This window comes from Polypterus senegalus, chromosome 11 (assembly GCF_016835505.1).
Source record: "Polypterus senegalus isolate Bchr_013 chromosome 11, ASM1683550v1, whole genome shotgun sequence".
Lineage (NCBI taxonomy): Eukaryota > Metazoa > Chordata > Cladistia > Polypteriformes > Polypteridae > Polypterus > Polypterus senegalus.
Window position 1 is genome coordinate 49,527,406 of NC_053164.1, and position 15,405 is coordinate 49,542,810.

General features: G+C 37.9%; 1 protein-coding gene across 4 annotated transcripts in view; it reads right to left on the bottom strand.

The window, feature by feature from the left end:
* The window catches only part of ank1a (ankyrin 1, erythrocytic a), a 295,220-nt gene that overhangs the window by 77,849 nt on the left and 201,966 nt on the right, over window positions 1-15,405 (bottom strand). For all 4 annotated transcript variants that reach the window (XM_039768574.1, XM_039768575.1, XM_039768576.1 and 1 more), the window contains 3 exons: window positions 14,647-14,875; window positions 2,765-2,893; window positions 491-610 (listed from right to left, as the gene is read on the bottom strand). In XM_039768574.1, the coding sequence (XP_039624508.1) occupies window positions 491-610; window positions 2,765-2,893; window positions 14,647-14,875 (478 nt within the window). The remainder of the gene's footprint in view (window positions 1-490; window positions 611-2,764; window positions 2,894-14,646; window positions 14,876-15,405) is intronic.

Here is a 15,405-nt window from a genome sequence, read left to right on the forward strand (position 1 = left end):
CTGGTCGACCAACAACATCATGCACAGAAGCCCACATCAACATGGCAAATGTCTTTAACAGAGAAGACCAACAGATTGCGTTGTTTGCTGTAGCTGCAACATTTGGATCTCGGATCTCAGTTATGGATCAGCCCATACCATAATGCATAGTTTCATAAATTCCCTCTTCTCAAAAACAATCTCAGTATGGCACTTTATTCAACAATGGTGCAATCCCACAGGTGATCGTACATGTATGTGTGACCTTGGCTTCAGCTAGACTAACGGCAGAGCACTGCACTGTACAGGTTCGAACTACTCATCTACTCATAAGTCATCGTACAGTTACCATATCATTTTCAAATTGCCTTTGGTTTTTGATTTACCCTCATAATTACAGACAAAGGCCTATAAATGAATTAAATATACACTTTCCTTTGGCAATCTCATAATTTCTTTTTGTTTCTAGGAAATAACAAGAACCAAAAGTCCTACGGAGACATGCTCATACCTTGGTACATGGTGGCATAGTGATGTTCAAGTTGCACAGGACATGCTGATTATCTTCATATTTCGTTGGCTTCCGTAGGAATGAGAGGAACCCTGAAGGATCTTTGCTGCTGTCCCGCACCTATGAGCAAACAGAAAATGAGAGCTACTGTTGTTCCAGAACAAGGAGAGATTCCTTTTCTTTCTCAGTTTGATTTTTTTTCTCTGCTAATTCCAAAACAAACAAACCTAAGGTAAATAACAAAAAAAATGATTACAAGCTGAGCTAGTTCTCCTAGTTAATGTTGGCTCTTTGTACTTTAAATTTCTCTGTTGCCTGATAACTTTATACTTTCCTGACAAAAACTTAAATACATTATAGGTATATTGATTTTTGAAAATTGCCTTGGGTAAAACTGTCTCCTAAATAAGGTCTAATGTTTACATAAGTGCTGTGATAAAGTATTCAAGCTCTGATGGCAAACTCCAACAAGTAGTGATATGTGAACTGTAAGAGGCCCCTCTGGTATACAAGGAAATCCACACATCTTCAGCTTGACCTTATCTTGCTGCTTCAAACAGAGACAATCAAGCAGAACAAACACCTTAAACTAGTCATACAGTTATTGTCATCCTTTTAAAAAAAGCTGCAACCAAAACAATATAGTATGCTTATTGTCAGGGGTCCCAGTTAGCAAGATGAGTGAGAAGGCCTGAGAGACAGCAGGGTCTTTTTTATGTACTGTATGTGTTTTCTTGTTACTTGTGTCCTCTTCATTGATACCTGGGTGTTATTTTTACAGTAAACATACACTATTTTGTTATTTTGGGTTTCTCAATATTACTGCTTCATTCTGGGTATAGAGTTATGGTTATGAAGACACTCTTCATATTGTGAAGGAACAGACGCAGGGACAGGCGTCCTGGCTGGGATTGGTAATATTCCCTATAATGGACGGGAGGCCAATATGACAAAACAGTGGAGGAAGTATTCAGAAATATATGCCTCCCCAAAGCACTAGATGGCAGCATCCATGGACAATTGCAGGGCATGCTGGGACTTGTAGTGTCGTGAGAGAACCCTACTGGGGTCAGTGGGTGCCACCAGAGTGCACTTGTGCACTTCCTGCCTAAACACACTTCCAATTGACTCAGAAGTACTTTGCCCTGCTATGCCCTGGCACGGGAAGTACTCCAAGATAAAAGGAGTTGCTGATCCTTACATGATCAAGTTGAAGTCGGGAGGACGAGGGCAAAACTTGTGGTAGAAAGAGTAGTCAGGAGAGGAGTCTTAAGAAGAATAGAGAAGGAAGAGAACTGGTTATTTGTGATGTTTTGTGGAGGAAGGTATGGTGGATAGGGCGGCATGGTGGCGCAGTGGGTAGTGCTGCTGCCTTGCAGTTAGGAGACCCGGGTTCACTTCCCGGGTCCTCCCTGTTTGGAGTTTGCATGTTCTCCCCGTGTCTGTGTGGGTTTCCTCCCAAAGACATGCAAGTTATGTGCATTAGCAATCCTAAATTGTCCTTAGTGTGTGCCCTGTGGTGGGCTGGCACCCTACCTGGGGTTTGATGGCTGGGATTGGCTCCAGCAGACCCCTGTGACCCTGTAGTTAGGATATAGAGGGTTGGATGGATGGTAGTGTGGATAATAAATATCCTTTATTTGAACCCGTGACTGTATTTGTGTTAATTGTGTCTAGGGTTTGGGGCTCAGTGGTGCCCCTAGCTTCCCCAATATTAACAAACAAACAAAAACTTTTAATTTATGTCATGTCCTGAAACAGACAATATCAGCGCTTAGGGTATGTGGTAGAATCCTTTATAATGGTTATCCTGCAACATACTGATCTATATCCAATCTGGATGGGGCACTTTAAGGAAATCAAAGATTGCACTATCGTGTGATTTCCATAGCCTTATATCAAAGTGTCAGACTCCCCTTTAAACTAAAATATCTAGCTCTGGCAAGTGGTTTTAGGCTAACAAGCTAGAGGAAAGAAATCTATAAATACAAATACCTGTATTTCTAAAGAGGATATGCAACATCTGTAAAATTAGCAAGATAAAACCTAATATTTGTTTTTTTTGCCATTACATAATACCCTCCTTATTTTCAGGAAGACTGACTATATCATGCAATCGTTAAGGAGATAAAATCCTTGTTTTCTAAATCATCATGTAGAATGAAGATAGGTACTGTATATCACATCCATCTGCTCCTTTGTGAAAGTCAGCACAAGCAGCAGAGTTCAGATAGGCAGGATATACAGATGCATTAGGCACCCTTTAATACAAACCTTGACAGACACTGGAAGCCTATTATCTCGAAATGCCTGAAAGCTGAAGCTTCGTGGTTGCTGGGTGGCTTTACGTATTGGGACCAGGTTTCCTGAACACTCTAGATGAAGCGGCATTCCCTCTAGAACCTGTAGGTTTATAAGATAAAATCAGATCATATTTGTAATTCTTGTATTAGACCTCTTAGGACATGGAGCATGATCAAGCTGAAGATCCCATATTTAAATATTGTACTACCATTTATGGACAAATCAAAAAGCTATTGAGCACTGCAAAAAGAAAAAGGCAATGATTAGCAAATAATAAAACAGCTTAGATTTCTCAACAAAATAACTCTATGTGAAAAATATAGGCAATCTGGCCAGTAATGTGTAGAAGGTCAGTCTTATTAGTGTAAGGGAGATTAATAAAAAATACATTGAATTAAATTAAGCATATTTGTAAATCAGAAGCACAAATTAAAAAGAAGGAGCTTTAAAATTAGTCATTATATGTAGTTATAGTTTTAATTTCTACCTTTTTTTAATGCATGACCACTGAACAAAAAATGAAAACAAAAAGCAACTGTATGTATAAGAAAAGGAAAACTCAGCTGAAAAAACAGCATTCCACATTCGATTAAACATGATTAACAAGGATAATGGATACTGTCCCACGATCAGGAGTTGATGAAATATACTTGCTTTTTTCTGTTTACTCAGAAGACAGTCATGCCTTTTATCAATCTCCTCCCTCACCTCCAAGACCCACCAATATCAGTGATAACCTTTTGTATTTTAAGGAAATGAGGGAGGATATCTGTGGGGAGCTTCTAAGTGAGAGGTATGCTAACCACTACGTTCTGGCCAGAGATCTAAGGCACAGCAAGGACAAGCTACAGAGACCTGTCTGCTGGCCTAGGTGCTTCTCTAAGTTCCTCAAGAGGCTGTTTCTATTTCTGGCTACTGAAAACGTTCTTCTATATGTTAACATAGTGATATGAGACTCTCACACTGAGTCTACTGGGAACAGTTCAAGTAGACTCTACTTTTTTCCTATTCAATAGCTTGCCTTTCGCTGTTTCTACCGTCAAGATTGAAGCCCAAACAGGACTTTATAATACATGCATTAAAAATTAAATAATTAAGTAAAATACAACAAAGGACACCTCATGAACACTAAGGTAATTTTGTTAAGTTAATTAGCTAAAAATATGTAACATCATGTAAAATCAAGCTCCCTATAATGAGTAGTACTATTATATTATAAGAAGAACTGTGCTGTAAAAGAAAGCGTATCTTCCTATATTTTTATATACATATATATTTTTATTTCTATTTTTTCATAGATATGCAAATTCATATATTGCTTTTGTGGAACAAATGATTCTAGTTAGATAGATAGATAGATAGATAGATAGATAGATAGATAGATAGATAGATAGATAGATAGATAGATAGATAGATAGATAGATAGATACTTTATTAATCCCAAGGGGAAATTCACATAATCCAGGAGCAGTATACTGATACAAAGAAACAATATTAAATTAAATAGTAATAAAAATGAAAAGAATTAAAATAAAATGAATGTTCCCATTTACTCCCCCGGGTGGAATTGAAGAGTAGCAAGGTGTAGGGGAGGAACGATCTCCTCAGTCTGTCAGTGGAGCAGGATGGTGACAAAAGTCTGTCACTGAAGCTACTCCTCTGCCTGGAGATGACACTGTTAAGTGGATGCAGTGGATTATTCATGATTGACAGGAGTTTGCTTAGTGCCCGTTGCTCTGCCACAGATGTTAAACTGTCCAACTTTAATCCTACAATGGAGCCTGCCTTCTTAACAAGTTTGTCCAGGCGTGAGGCGTCTTTCATCTTTATGCAGCCTCCCCAGCACACCACCGCGTAGAAGAGGGCACTCGCCACAACCGTCTGGTAGAACATCTGCAGCATCTTACTGCAGATGTTGAAGGATGCCAGCCTTCTCAGAAAGTATAGTCTGCTCTGAGCTTTCTTACATAGAGCATCAGTATTGGCAGTCCAGTCCAATTTGTCATCCAGCTGCACTCCCAGATATTTAAAGGTCTGCACCCTCTGCACACAGTCACCTCTGATGATCACAGGGTCCATGAGGGGCCTGGGCCTCCTAAAATCCACCACCAGCTCCTTGGTCTTGCTGGTGTTAAGGTGTTAGACACTCCTTAAAGATGTCTCTGGTCACTTTCTTTTCTTTGAAGACTTTGAGGTAGTGTAGTCAGTACCTTTCCGCAATCTATAGGATGGCTAACTGCTTTCTAACTGTCTGACATACAGTATGTGTCCAATCTGTGTATTTAAAAACTCAGACATTTCTTTATGTAGTTAGAACAGTCAAGCTGAAATGCCAACAGACTTCTTAATCTAGAATGCTTTTGCATCTACTCAGGTGCTGGATGAGAGAGGCTCCAGGTGGGTGTGGTGATACTTACAATACCCAAAATGTGTACCGTACATCTGATGTTTAATCCAGTGGATTAGAGGTGTCCCTTATTGTGACTTTAAGTGACAAAGTGGAAACTGATTGTTTTTTGTGCATGCACCGAACAGCTATTCAGAGTATTTGTTATTTTTACAGACATTAGATTTGGTACTGGAAAGTGTACTATTTATAGACTCTGTAGTTCTATTAGGAGAGTTCAGCATTCATATGAGAAATGACAGATATATGTAGAGGGGAATGACTAAGCGAAATTACTTGTTTGATCAAAATCTGAGTAGTAAATTCTTAAGCAAACAGACATAGCAACACAATGCTGCTAGTCAGTGTACCTGTAGTTGTCTGGTCTGATTTGGAGCTATATGCTCTAGTAAAGAGAGATGCTCAGACAAATGAAGCACCTGATGAAGAGGCTTGAAAGACCCAAACAGGTGGTGAGTATGTGCTAGGAACAAATATTCTGTATAAGTTCAACCCCAACTTCATATGGACAACGCTGAAGACCTCAGCAGTGGAAGCAGGTGCAGGGTGTTTTGGCCAAAAGTTTGTTGGTGTATGTCATGGAGGTAAGGAGGAAACAAGCCTTGCATTCAGAGTTACCAAGAAGGTCTCCAGATAGGAATAAGAGATACTGGCAGGTCAAAAAATGTCTATTTTGTGGTAGGTTCTACAACAATATGAAGTACTGGGAATTGGATTCCAATACATATGTGTCTTGTTTCTGATGCTGTTCATGATTTTCATGAATATGGTATAAAGGCATTGCGTGTTTGGAGAGAACCCAGTTTGGGAATCCAAAGGTTACTGTACATCTGTGTTATGTGTAGATGATGATGTCCTATTGACTTTGTCATAATATAATCTCTTGTGCACACTGGAATGGTTCTGCACTAATAGCGATGCGACTGGATTGAGAATTAACACCTCCAGATTTGAGGTCATGGTCCACATCTAGATAAGAATTGCATATTCTCTACAAGCATTACAGGTAAGCAACTGAGCCAAAAGGACAAGCAAAGTACCTTGGGGTCTTGTTCACAAGTGACCATAGAAAAGATTTTGAAATTGACCAACATCTCTGCACAAAGACAGTAGTTTTCATACCAAGATGTACTGTTGAAGTTGAAGCTAAGTTCATAGACAAAGCTGTTGATGTACCAGTCAGTCAACAACACCATCTTCACCTATGATCATGACTTCTGGGTAGTAAGGGAAGGAATGAGACTGGCAGTACAATCAGAAAGAATGAGGTTCATGTACTGTGTTGCTGGGCTCACTCTCAGTGTCTGGAGGTTGAGCTTGACAAAGATCTTGGAACAGACCTGCTGCATACCCAGATCAAGTGGAGTCAGCTGGCATGGTCTAGACACATAGTTAGGATAGCCCTGTGTGCCTTCCACCGGTGGTGTACAAAGCACAACCCACTGTAAGAAGACCAAGGAGCAGACACAGCACACAGTAGAGTGATATACTATATATCTCTTGATTATCCTTGGAGCATCTGGAGATGACTAAGTATTTAAATTGGGGTTGAGGTAAAGCAGCTTAAAAGATGTGTTGGACCAGGGTAAATTATCTGTGATACCAGCCATCCCGACAATGCCCTCTTTTCTGTAATATGGTCAGGTAAACACAACAGCTGCCTAAAGTCTAGCTCCAAGAGACTGAGGAGGAGTTTTTCTTCTACAGTCCATATGTATCTCTTGAATAAGGAAAAAACATTAAGTTATTTAGGTTATTAATTTATTCATTTAGTTACTATTTATTACTATCACATACTTTGCATTTAATAGATTTGAATGATTTTTTATATTTATGAAGTCATGTATTATTGTTATTATCCTTATATCATTCTTTTAAAGGCACAGTCATTGGACTTAAGCATTTCACTACATATTGTGTGCATAATTCTTATGTGAAAAATAAAATTTGATTTGATTTGAAACCTTCAAGGTGCCTATACATACCCATGTACTTCTCAATTAAAAAAAAGAAAAGTGGAAAATATATAAGAAGTACAGTACATACTACGTAATGCTCTTAATCTATTTGAGCAATATCCTTCAGAAGTAATACCACCAAGCTCCTTTATGGTGACAGAATTAAGCCATATGAAGATTTCAATAAATGTTCAAACTCATAATACTGAACAAAGAACTATGCAATTCAAAATTCAACGTGTGGCTCACACAGAATATAATGAGACTACCATTGATTTAACAGCCAACAATCAGGAAACCCGGACGTTTTTTTCTAAACTAAGCCTTCATAAACTATGACTGTGAACAAATCATTGAACTCTGGATTCTAAGCTTTTTTCTCAAACAAACTAATGTGTAGAATTATTTGAATCTCTTAAATGACTATTTACTAATAATCTAATAATCTAATAATCTAATAACAAATCTTAACGCACGTAAAAAATCTAGGCAGTGCGGCAAAAACACCAATAATTTAATTGAAATTACTACTTCAGATCAACACTGCATTAAGACTATAAAACGGATTGTAGATTACATAAAAAGTACACACAGAGCGGCGTTAACAAAAATAACTTAATTTTTGTTCCGATTACCGATAACACGCATAAAATTCAGCTCTGCCCTTCAGAAACATTAAATATGGCACTATTAAATGTTAGAGCTTTAACTAACAAGACATTTTTTATAAACGATCTTATTAGTGATAGAAACATTGATTTTATTGCGCTAAATGAAACATGGCTTAATTCCAATGGGGCGGCAGTTTTAATCGAATCTGCGCCTCCGGATTACAGTTTTACTCGTGCGACCGCCAGGGAAAAAGGGGCGGTTTGGCAAACATTTACTCGAGCCGATTAAAATGTAAAGATGTTAGTTTTGGTAAATTTAAGTCCTTTGAGTATCTCGCCGTTGTTATTCATGGAGATTCTCACGTTCTCGTATTATCCGTGTATAGACCTCCTAAATATAACGCGTCTTTCCTTGAGGAATTCTCTGACTTAATGTCAATTTTAGTTACAAACTATGACGCACTCTTAATAGTCGGCGACTTTAACTTTCATGTCGACAATCAGTGTGACCAAAAGGTAAAGGAATTCATGAACCTCCTGGACTCTTTTGATTTGAGGCAGCTCGTAAATCAGCCTACACATAAAGCAGGTCATACGTTAGACTTAGTGATTACTAAAGGACTTAAAGTTGATATAAAGCAGGTCACTGATATCGGTCTATCAGACCATTTCCTTCTACTATTTAATATAGAAATAAAGATAGAAAACGCTCATGAGAAGCATTTTGTTAAAAAACGCTTCTTTGACTCATCAGCAGCTTTAAAGCTTACAACTATTCTAAGCAATCAGTCCGTTTATAATGCCAGCTATAATAGCGAGGATAATGTAAATAGTAAAGTGGAAAACTTTAATTCTAAAGTAAGAACTGCTGTTGACATAGTTGCACCTGAAAAGACAGTTAAAAATCCTCTAGTACTGTTATTCCATGGAAGACCCAAAGAGTGTCTGATTTAAAAGAACATGTCGTAGAGCTGAGCGTAAATGGAGGAAAACTAAACTAACTATCCACTATGAAATATTAAAAGTTAAAATAACAGAATACAATAACACTGTCCGTCTTGAGAGGCGCTGCTATTTCTCTAATATTATAAATAACAATGCTAGTAATCCCAGAGTCTTATTTTCAACAATTGACCGTCTGTTAAACCCAGGTAACACAAAGGAATGCCCCAGAATACTTCCAGTGAAACCTGTGAGAACATTGCTGTATTTTTCACTCAAAAAATTAATGATATTAGAGATAACATAGTATATCTCCCCAACACTGCAGAACCTCCAAAGCCCCGGTACTCCGTTATAAACAAATTAAATGCTTTCACCAGGATAGATTTACCTGAATTACATAGTATAATCTCTCAACTGAAACCTCCACCTGCGTCCTTGACCCAATACCAACCAGGTTTTTCAAAGAAATATCAGGCGTTCTAATTGACAATATTCTGGACATAGTAAATTCGTCATTAGATACGGGGGTCTTTCCAGACTGTCTTAAGACTGCTGTAGTTAAACCCCTTCTTAAGAAACATAATCTTGACCCCTCTGCCTTTGAAAATTTTAGACCCATTTCTAACCTGCCCTTCTTAAGTAAAATTTAGAGAAGGCAGTCATTATGCAGTTAAATGACCACCTAAATAAACATGCTATTCTTGATACTTTTCAGTCAGGCTTCAGAACAAATCACAGCACAGAAACTGCACTTGTTAAAGTAGTAAATGACTTGGTAAATGCAGACAGAGGCCATTTATCTGTTCTCATCCTCTTAGATCTGAGTGCTGCATTTGACACCATTGATCATAATATTCTTAGAAATCGCCTTAGTCAATGGGTGGGCCTCTCTGGCAGTGTCTTAAATTGGTTTGAATCCTACCTGGCAGGGAGAAAATTCTTTGTGAGTTGTGGTAATCAAATCTCAAAGACACATGATATCCGATATGGTGTTCCACAAGGCTCTATCCTGGGTCCGCTGTTATTCTCAATCTATATGCTTCCGTTAGGTCAGATTATCTCAGGTTACAATGTGAGCTACCACAGCTATGCTGATGACACACAGCTGTACTTATCTATAGCACCTGATGACTCCGACTCTTTCGATACACTAACACAATGTCTTACTGGTATTTCTGAATGGATGAATAGTAATTTTCTCAAACTAAATAAAGAGAAAACTGAAATTTTGGTAATTGGCAATAATGGATTCAGCGAGGTTATCAGAAATAAACTTAATGCACTAGGATTAAAAGTTAAGACGGAAGTAAAAATTTAGGGGTAACCGTTGACTGTAATCTGAATTTTAAATCGCATATTCATCAGACCACTAGGACAGCATTTTTTCATTTAAGAAACATAGCTAAAGTTAGACCTCTTATATCATTGAAAGATGCTGAGAAATTAATTCACGCTTTTGTTTTCAGTAGACTAGATTACTGTAACGCACTCCTCTCAGGACTACCCAAAAAGACATAAATCATTTGCAACGAGTGCAGAATGCAGCTGCTAGAATCCTAACTGGGAAAAGAAAATCCGAACACATTTCTCCAGTTTTGATGTCACTACACTGGTTGCCTGTGTCATTCAGGATTGACTTTAAAATACTGCTTATGGTTTATAAAGCCTTAAATAATCTCGCTCCATCTTATATATCGGAATGCCTGACACGTTATATTCCAAATCGTAACCTTAGATCTTCAAATGAGTGTCTCCTTATAATTCCAAAAGCTAAACTTAAAAGAAGTGGTGAGGCGGCCTTCTGCTGCTATGCACCTAAAATCTGGAATAGCCTGCCAATAGGAATTCGCCAGGCAAATACAGTAGAGCACTTTAAAACACTGCTGAAAACACATTACTTTAACATGGCCTTTTATAACTTCACTTTAACTTAATCCTGATACTCTGTATGTTCAATTCTTCATAATAACTATTCATGGTGGCTCTAAAATCCGTACTGACCCCTACTCTCTCTTCTGTTTCTTTTTCCGGTTTCTTTGTGGTGGCGGCCTGCGCCCCACCACCTACTCAAAGCATCATGATGCTCCAACAATGATGGACTGAAAGCCAGAAGTCTACGTGACCATCATCATCAGGTCCTTCCATGAAAATATGATGATTTATGTTAGGTAGAATGCCCAGAGGGGACTGGGCGGTCTCTTGGTCTGGAACCCTACAGATTTTATTTTTTCTCCAGCTTTGGAGTTTTTTGTTTTTCTGTCCACCCTGGCCATCGGACCTTACTCTTATTCTATGTTAATTAATGTTGACTTATGTTTATCTTTTATTGTGTCTTCTATTTTTCTATTCATTTTGTAAAGCACTTTGAGCTACATTTTTTGTATGAATATGTGCTATATAAATAAATGTTGATTGATTGATTGATACTGTATTTATCATTTAAACACTGTTTATTTAATGATTTGAACCGTGTATCTTTCAGATCATTCTTTTAGAATCTCAAACAGACTGCTAGACATATTTTTGGAATTTATTAGTCTGGGGTAATTAGAATTAGAAGGGATATCAGTCTTGACTGATGTGCAAACATTGGTTATTCTTGTAATTATTGTTAAATCTTATGTGTAGAAAGGTCTTTTAAAGTGGGGTGCATGTTGTGCATAGAAGGGGAACAAAAAAGAAGAGAAGAGAAGAGAGAAGATCACCACCCAGATCAGATGTCTGCATTTCCAAACAAATTGGCAAGACCTCTGTAGACTGAACAGAAAATCTGAAGTAGATATCAACCTAGACTTGAAAGAGTCAGCTTCCATCATCTGCATCTTTACATAAGTGTTACTCTTTTCAAAACATTTTCTAACTGTATAAGACTTTTGAAATATATTTTCTAATGTTGCGATCATACATTTTAATATGTTTTATTAATATTGGTTTATAGGAATACTGAATTTATATTGTTTGATTGGATCAAGGTATACTGTTTAAAGAGCACCTGGGGCCTCATGTATAACGCCGTGCGTAGAACTCGCACTATAACATGGCGTAAGCACAAAAGCCGAAATGTGCTTATGCACAGAAAAATCCAGATGCAGGAATCTGTGCGTACTCCAACTTCCACATTCTTCCGTTACATAAATCCCGATCAGCGTGAAAACTAACGCTCGTGCACGCGCATTATGTAACGACCCAATTCCTCCCAGAATTACGCCTATTTGAATATGCAAATCAATATAAATTGCCCTTAAGCACAGCCTTCTGTGAAAAGACAATGGGAAAAGCACGGGGAAAATATAAGAATTTTAGCGAATACCAAGTGGAGGCAAAGGAAAAACATACTATTTGTTCAAATAAACCGTGATATAATCAACAAAAGGAAGTTGATCGAGTGACATAGCGTGTTGGAGAAACTAGAAAGCTCACATTCACAAAATCTCACAGTGCCGGAAATAAAAAAGAAGTCACATATCAAAGTTGCCGTGAAAAGAAGAGTTGTAAGCCCAGTGTCATATGAAAGTTTATTAGGGTACAGAGAAAAAAGGCACACTGTGGGGAAAAAGCACGAAATGTCAACTTCAATCTCGACATTTCCACTTTAATCACGTAGTTTATTTTGTCATTTAGTAGAACATCATAAACTTCATCTTAAAATCGTTTAATCAACCAGTTTCTCAAATCACATCATAATTAAAGTAGCACGTTAAATGCTTTGTTTTGTATTTGATCTTCTACTCGTATGTGCTCTATGTGTGTGAATCACTACTTGCTTCTTAAACTGGCTCTCTTCCTCCAACTGGACACAGAGTCCATTACATTTGTGATATTACAGCTCTCTGAATAACTAAAATACTGAGATGTATACGTGATGTCATTTTCTTGATGATAGGAGCTAAAGCACGTTATTAAACATGTGTTTCATGAGCCTCGTGCTCATGACAAGCATTTAACTTTTGTCGAAATTTGTCGCTGCGTTTTTAGCTGTGTTGTTATTTTCTCTTTCTGTTTTATATTCAATATATATTGGCGCGGCCGCCCAAGAGTCCTTGCTTTTCTTTCCCCAAGTAACCGATCGCCATACAATCAGCTCTGTAATAGACGTTAAGCCATCTGTAAGCTTAGCGCCGATTCTTCAAAACGTTTAAAGAGCATTGAAATATCTTCGTAGTACATGTTTAATTATTCTATCCTTCACGACACTCCCAGTGAAGAATATAGATTATTTAAATGAAGTTAAAGTTTTATGTGTATAATTTAACAAACATATTTTGCTGCATTTCACCTTAAAAATGATATCGTCATCATATGTAAATACGTGCTTTATAAAGTTCTACAAGGAGCAATTGATTGAGTGCATTTAAAGTTCTTGGGATTAAACTGTTTCTGAACCGCGAGGTCTGTACAGGAAAGGCTTTAAAACGTTTTGCAGTGGCTGAGACAGCGTGTCCTTAAAGCTGTATACCGATAATTCTCTTTCCGATCAGCTGCTGCTGTGATTCACACTCAGATACAGTGATATCAATACTCCGAGTCGTGCAGTGAGAGTAATAAGGAAAAAGATGATCCGCTGTGGCAGCTTCTAACGGGAGGAGCTGAAAGAAGAAGAAGAAGAAGAAGAAGAAGGAGAAGTGAGAGTAACAACGCTAAAGCAGTTATGGTATTTGGAATACTATGGCTGTTCCCTGGACCATTATATTGTTACGAGTTAATTACAATCAGATGCATTACACTAATAAACAATATGCGGTTAGTTTCTGTGTATTTATAAAGCCGCGTCATGAAAATAATGAGTAATCACACAAGAAAAGTACCATTGCTTTGATGCTGGGTGCCGCCAGTCTGCAAAACCGAGCGGAGAACTTGCGTACGACAAGGCATGAGGTACCGTGAAAGAGTGCGTGGCTTTACGCCAAGTGTAGGCTTTATACATCGCGATTTGAACGTGGAAAAGTTCTTACGCAACCGTTTATACATGAGGCCCCTGTTGTGAGTGACTGTCATATTCCCACAGAGTTAGTAGCTGAGAAAAAATGGTGTCAAAAGAAGGAAGAATGTTGTGCAGACACTTGTTTTGGTGACTGGCGCAGGTGTAGCTCAGGTATAAAAACCATTGGGTCTGCTTACACTGTACCAAATTACTATCTCTCTTTACTTAAAGCAGCTGTCCTTGTGCAGATAAAGTAGTACACGTGGGGCAGTACAAAGGAGTATATCTAACACACATACATAGTTAAAAGTAACTCTAGCATAGGCAAAACAAAATTAGGAATAAAAGTACTTCCATTAAAATATGCTCAATGTATAGTGTTAAGAACACTCGGTATGGGTGATTGCCATATTCCCAAAGGAATTAGCCGCTGGAAAATGACATCTTCAATAGAGTAGTGACACCTGCTTGTAACAGGTGTAGCTCAGGTCTGAAGACAACCTTTTGTCTGCTTGTGTCATGCTAGTAAGTCTCTTTGCTTGAAGCAGTTGTCCATGTGCAAACAAGGCTTTACATGTGGGAGCTGCAAAGCAGCTGTATTGAAGTACATGTACATTTCCACAATTAAACAGCTCCAAAATAAGATACATAGATGGATTTCATGCATAATAATCTTCTCATCTCATCTCATAATTGCCATATACTGTACAAGGAAATCCATGCCAATAACAGGATCAGTAGTAATAAGACACTACTAAGAAAAAAGGTTTAAGAAAAGTTTTGCCTAGTATTACTACTTGAAGATTCAATTTTAACGTAGTGCTTTCAATTTAAAACTTCTGAAATAAGACTTCATTTTATGATATTTTTATAGAGTTTGTTACTGCAATGGAAACACTTACAGGGACTGAACCAAGGTTAGAGTTACAGAGATTCAACATTTTAATAAAATCATTTCAAAGTTTGTTAAAATAATGGTATTTTAAAACAAAACCTGCTGCCCTTCTTACCTCTATGTCTCGGCTGCGTGCTACCTCTGAAAAATTCTCATGCTGCTCCAAAGTCTTGTCCACCTTGTCATCAGTCATACAGTAGCAGCGTAGCCGGCCTTCCCGTGCCTCATTCATTTTGGCAAATACCACAAACTTTGCCATGTAAGGCACAGCTGAGAGTTCCTTGTATAGCAGATTAGCAAATGTCACAGCCTCTGCTGTACGTGGACAATCAGCTAGCCAGAACCTGCACATTGGGAAAGAATGAACCTAATAAGTAAACAAGTCTTGCTCATAAACTTTGGCACTTAGAATAAGCATTATATATTTTGAAATCCTTAAAAGCAACATTCTCTTTGGATAGAGAATCAACAAATAACATAGGCAGTCCAGCAGTTTCTTTACATCTTGCATTTCTTCAATCAATATAGGGGTTATATATACAAACCCTTAACATTTATTGTTCTGAAATCAAAATTAACATAGGAATCCCTACAGACTAGAAACCATTTAAAAATGGAAATCAGACCAACTCTGATAATAATGGTGTGAATAATCTCAATGTGCATGACAAGGAAATTACATTTAAGCAGGGAGAAGAACAAATATCAGATATCAGTTTGTCATGGAAGTGTCTTCAAAAGCTCTTGTCTTGCCCTTTCCAAGTCCCATTACGAGCCACGACTACACAGCTCAACTAAGAGGATTCTCAATCGATTCCAGTTGATCACTTACGAAGTGGCAAATATCAGCTTTTATTTTACTCCCAAAGCATAC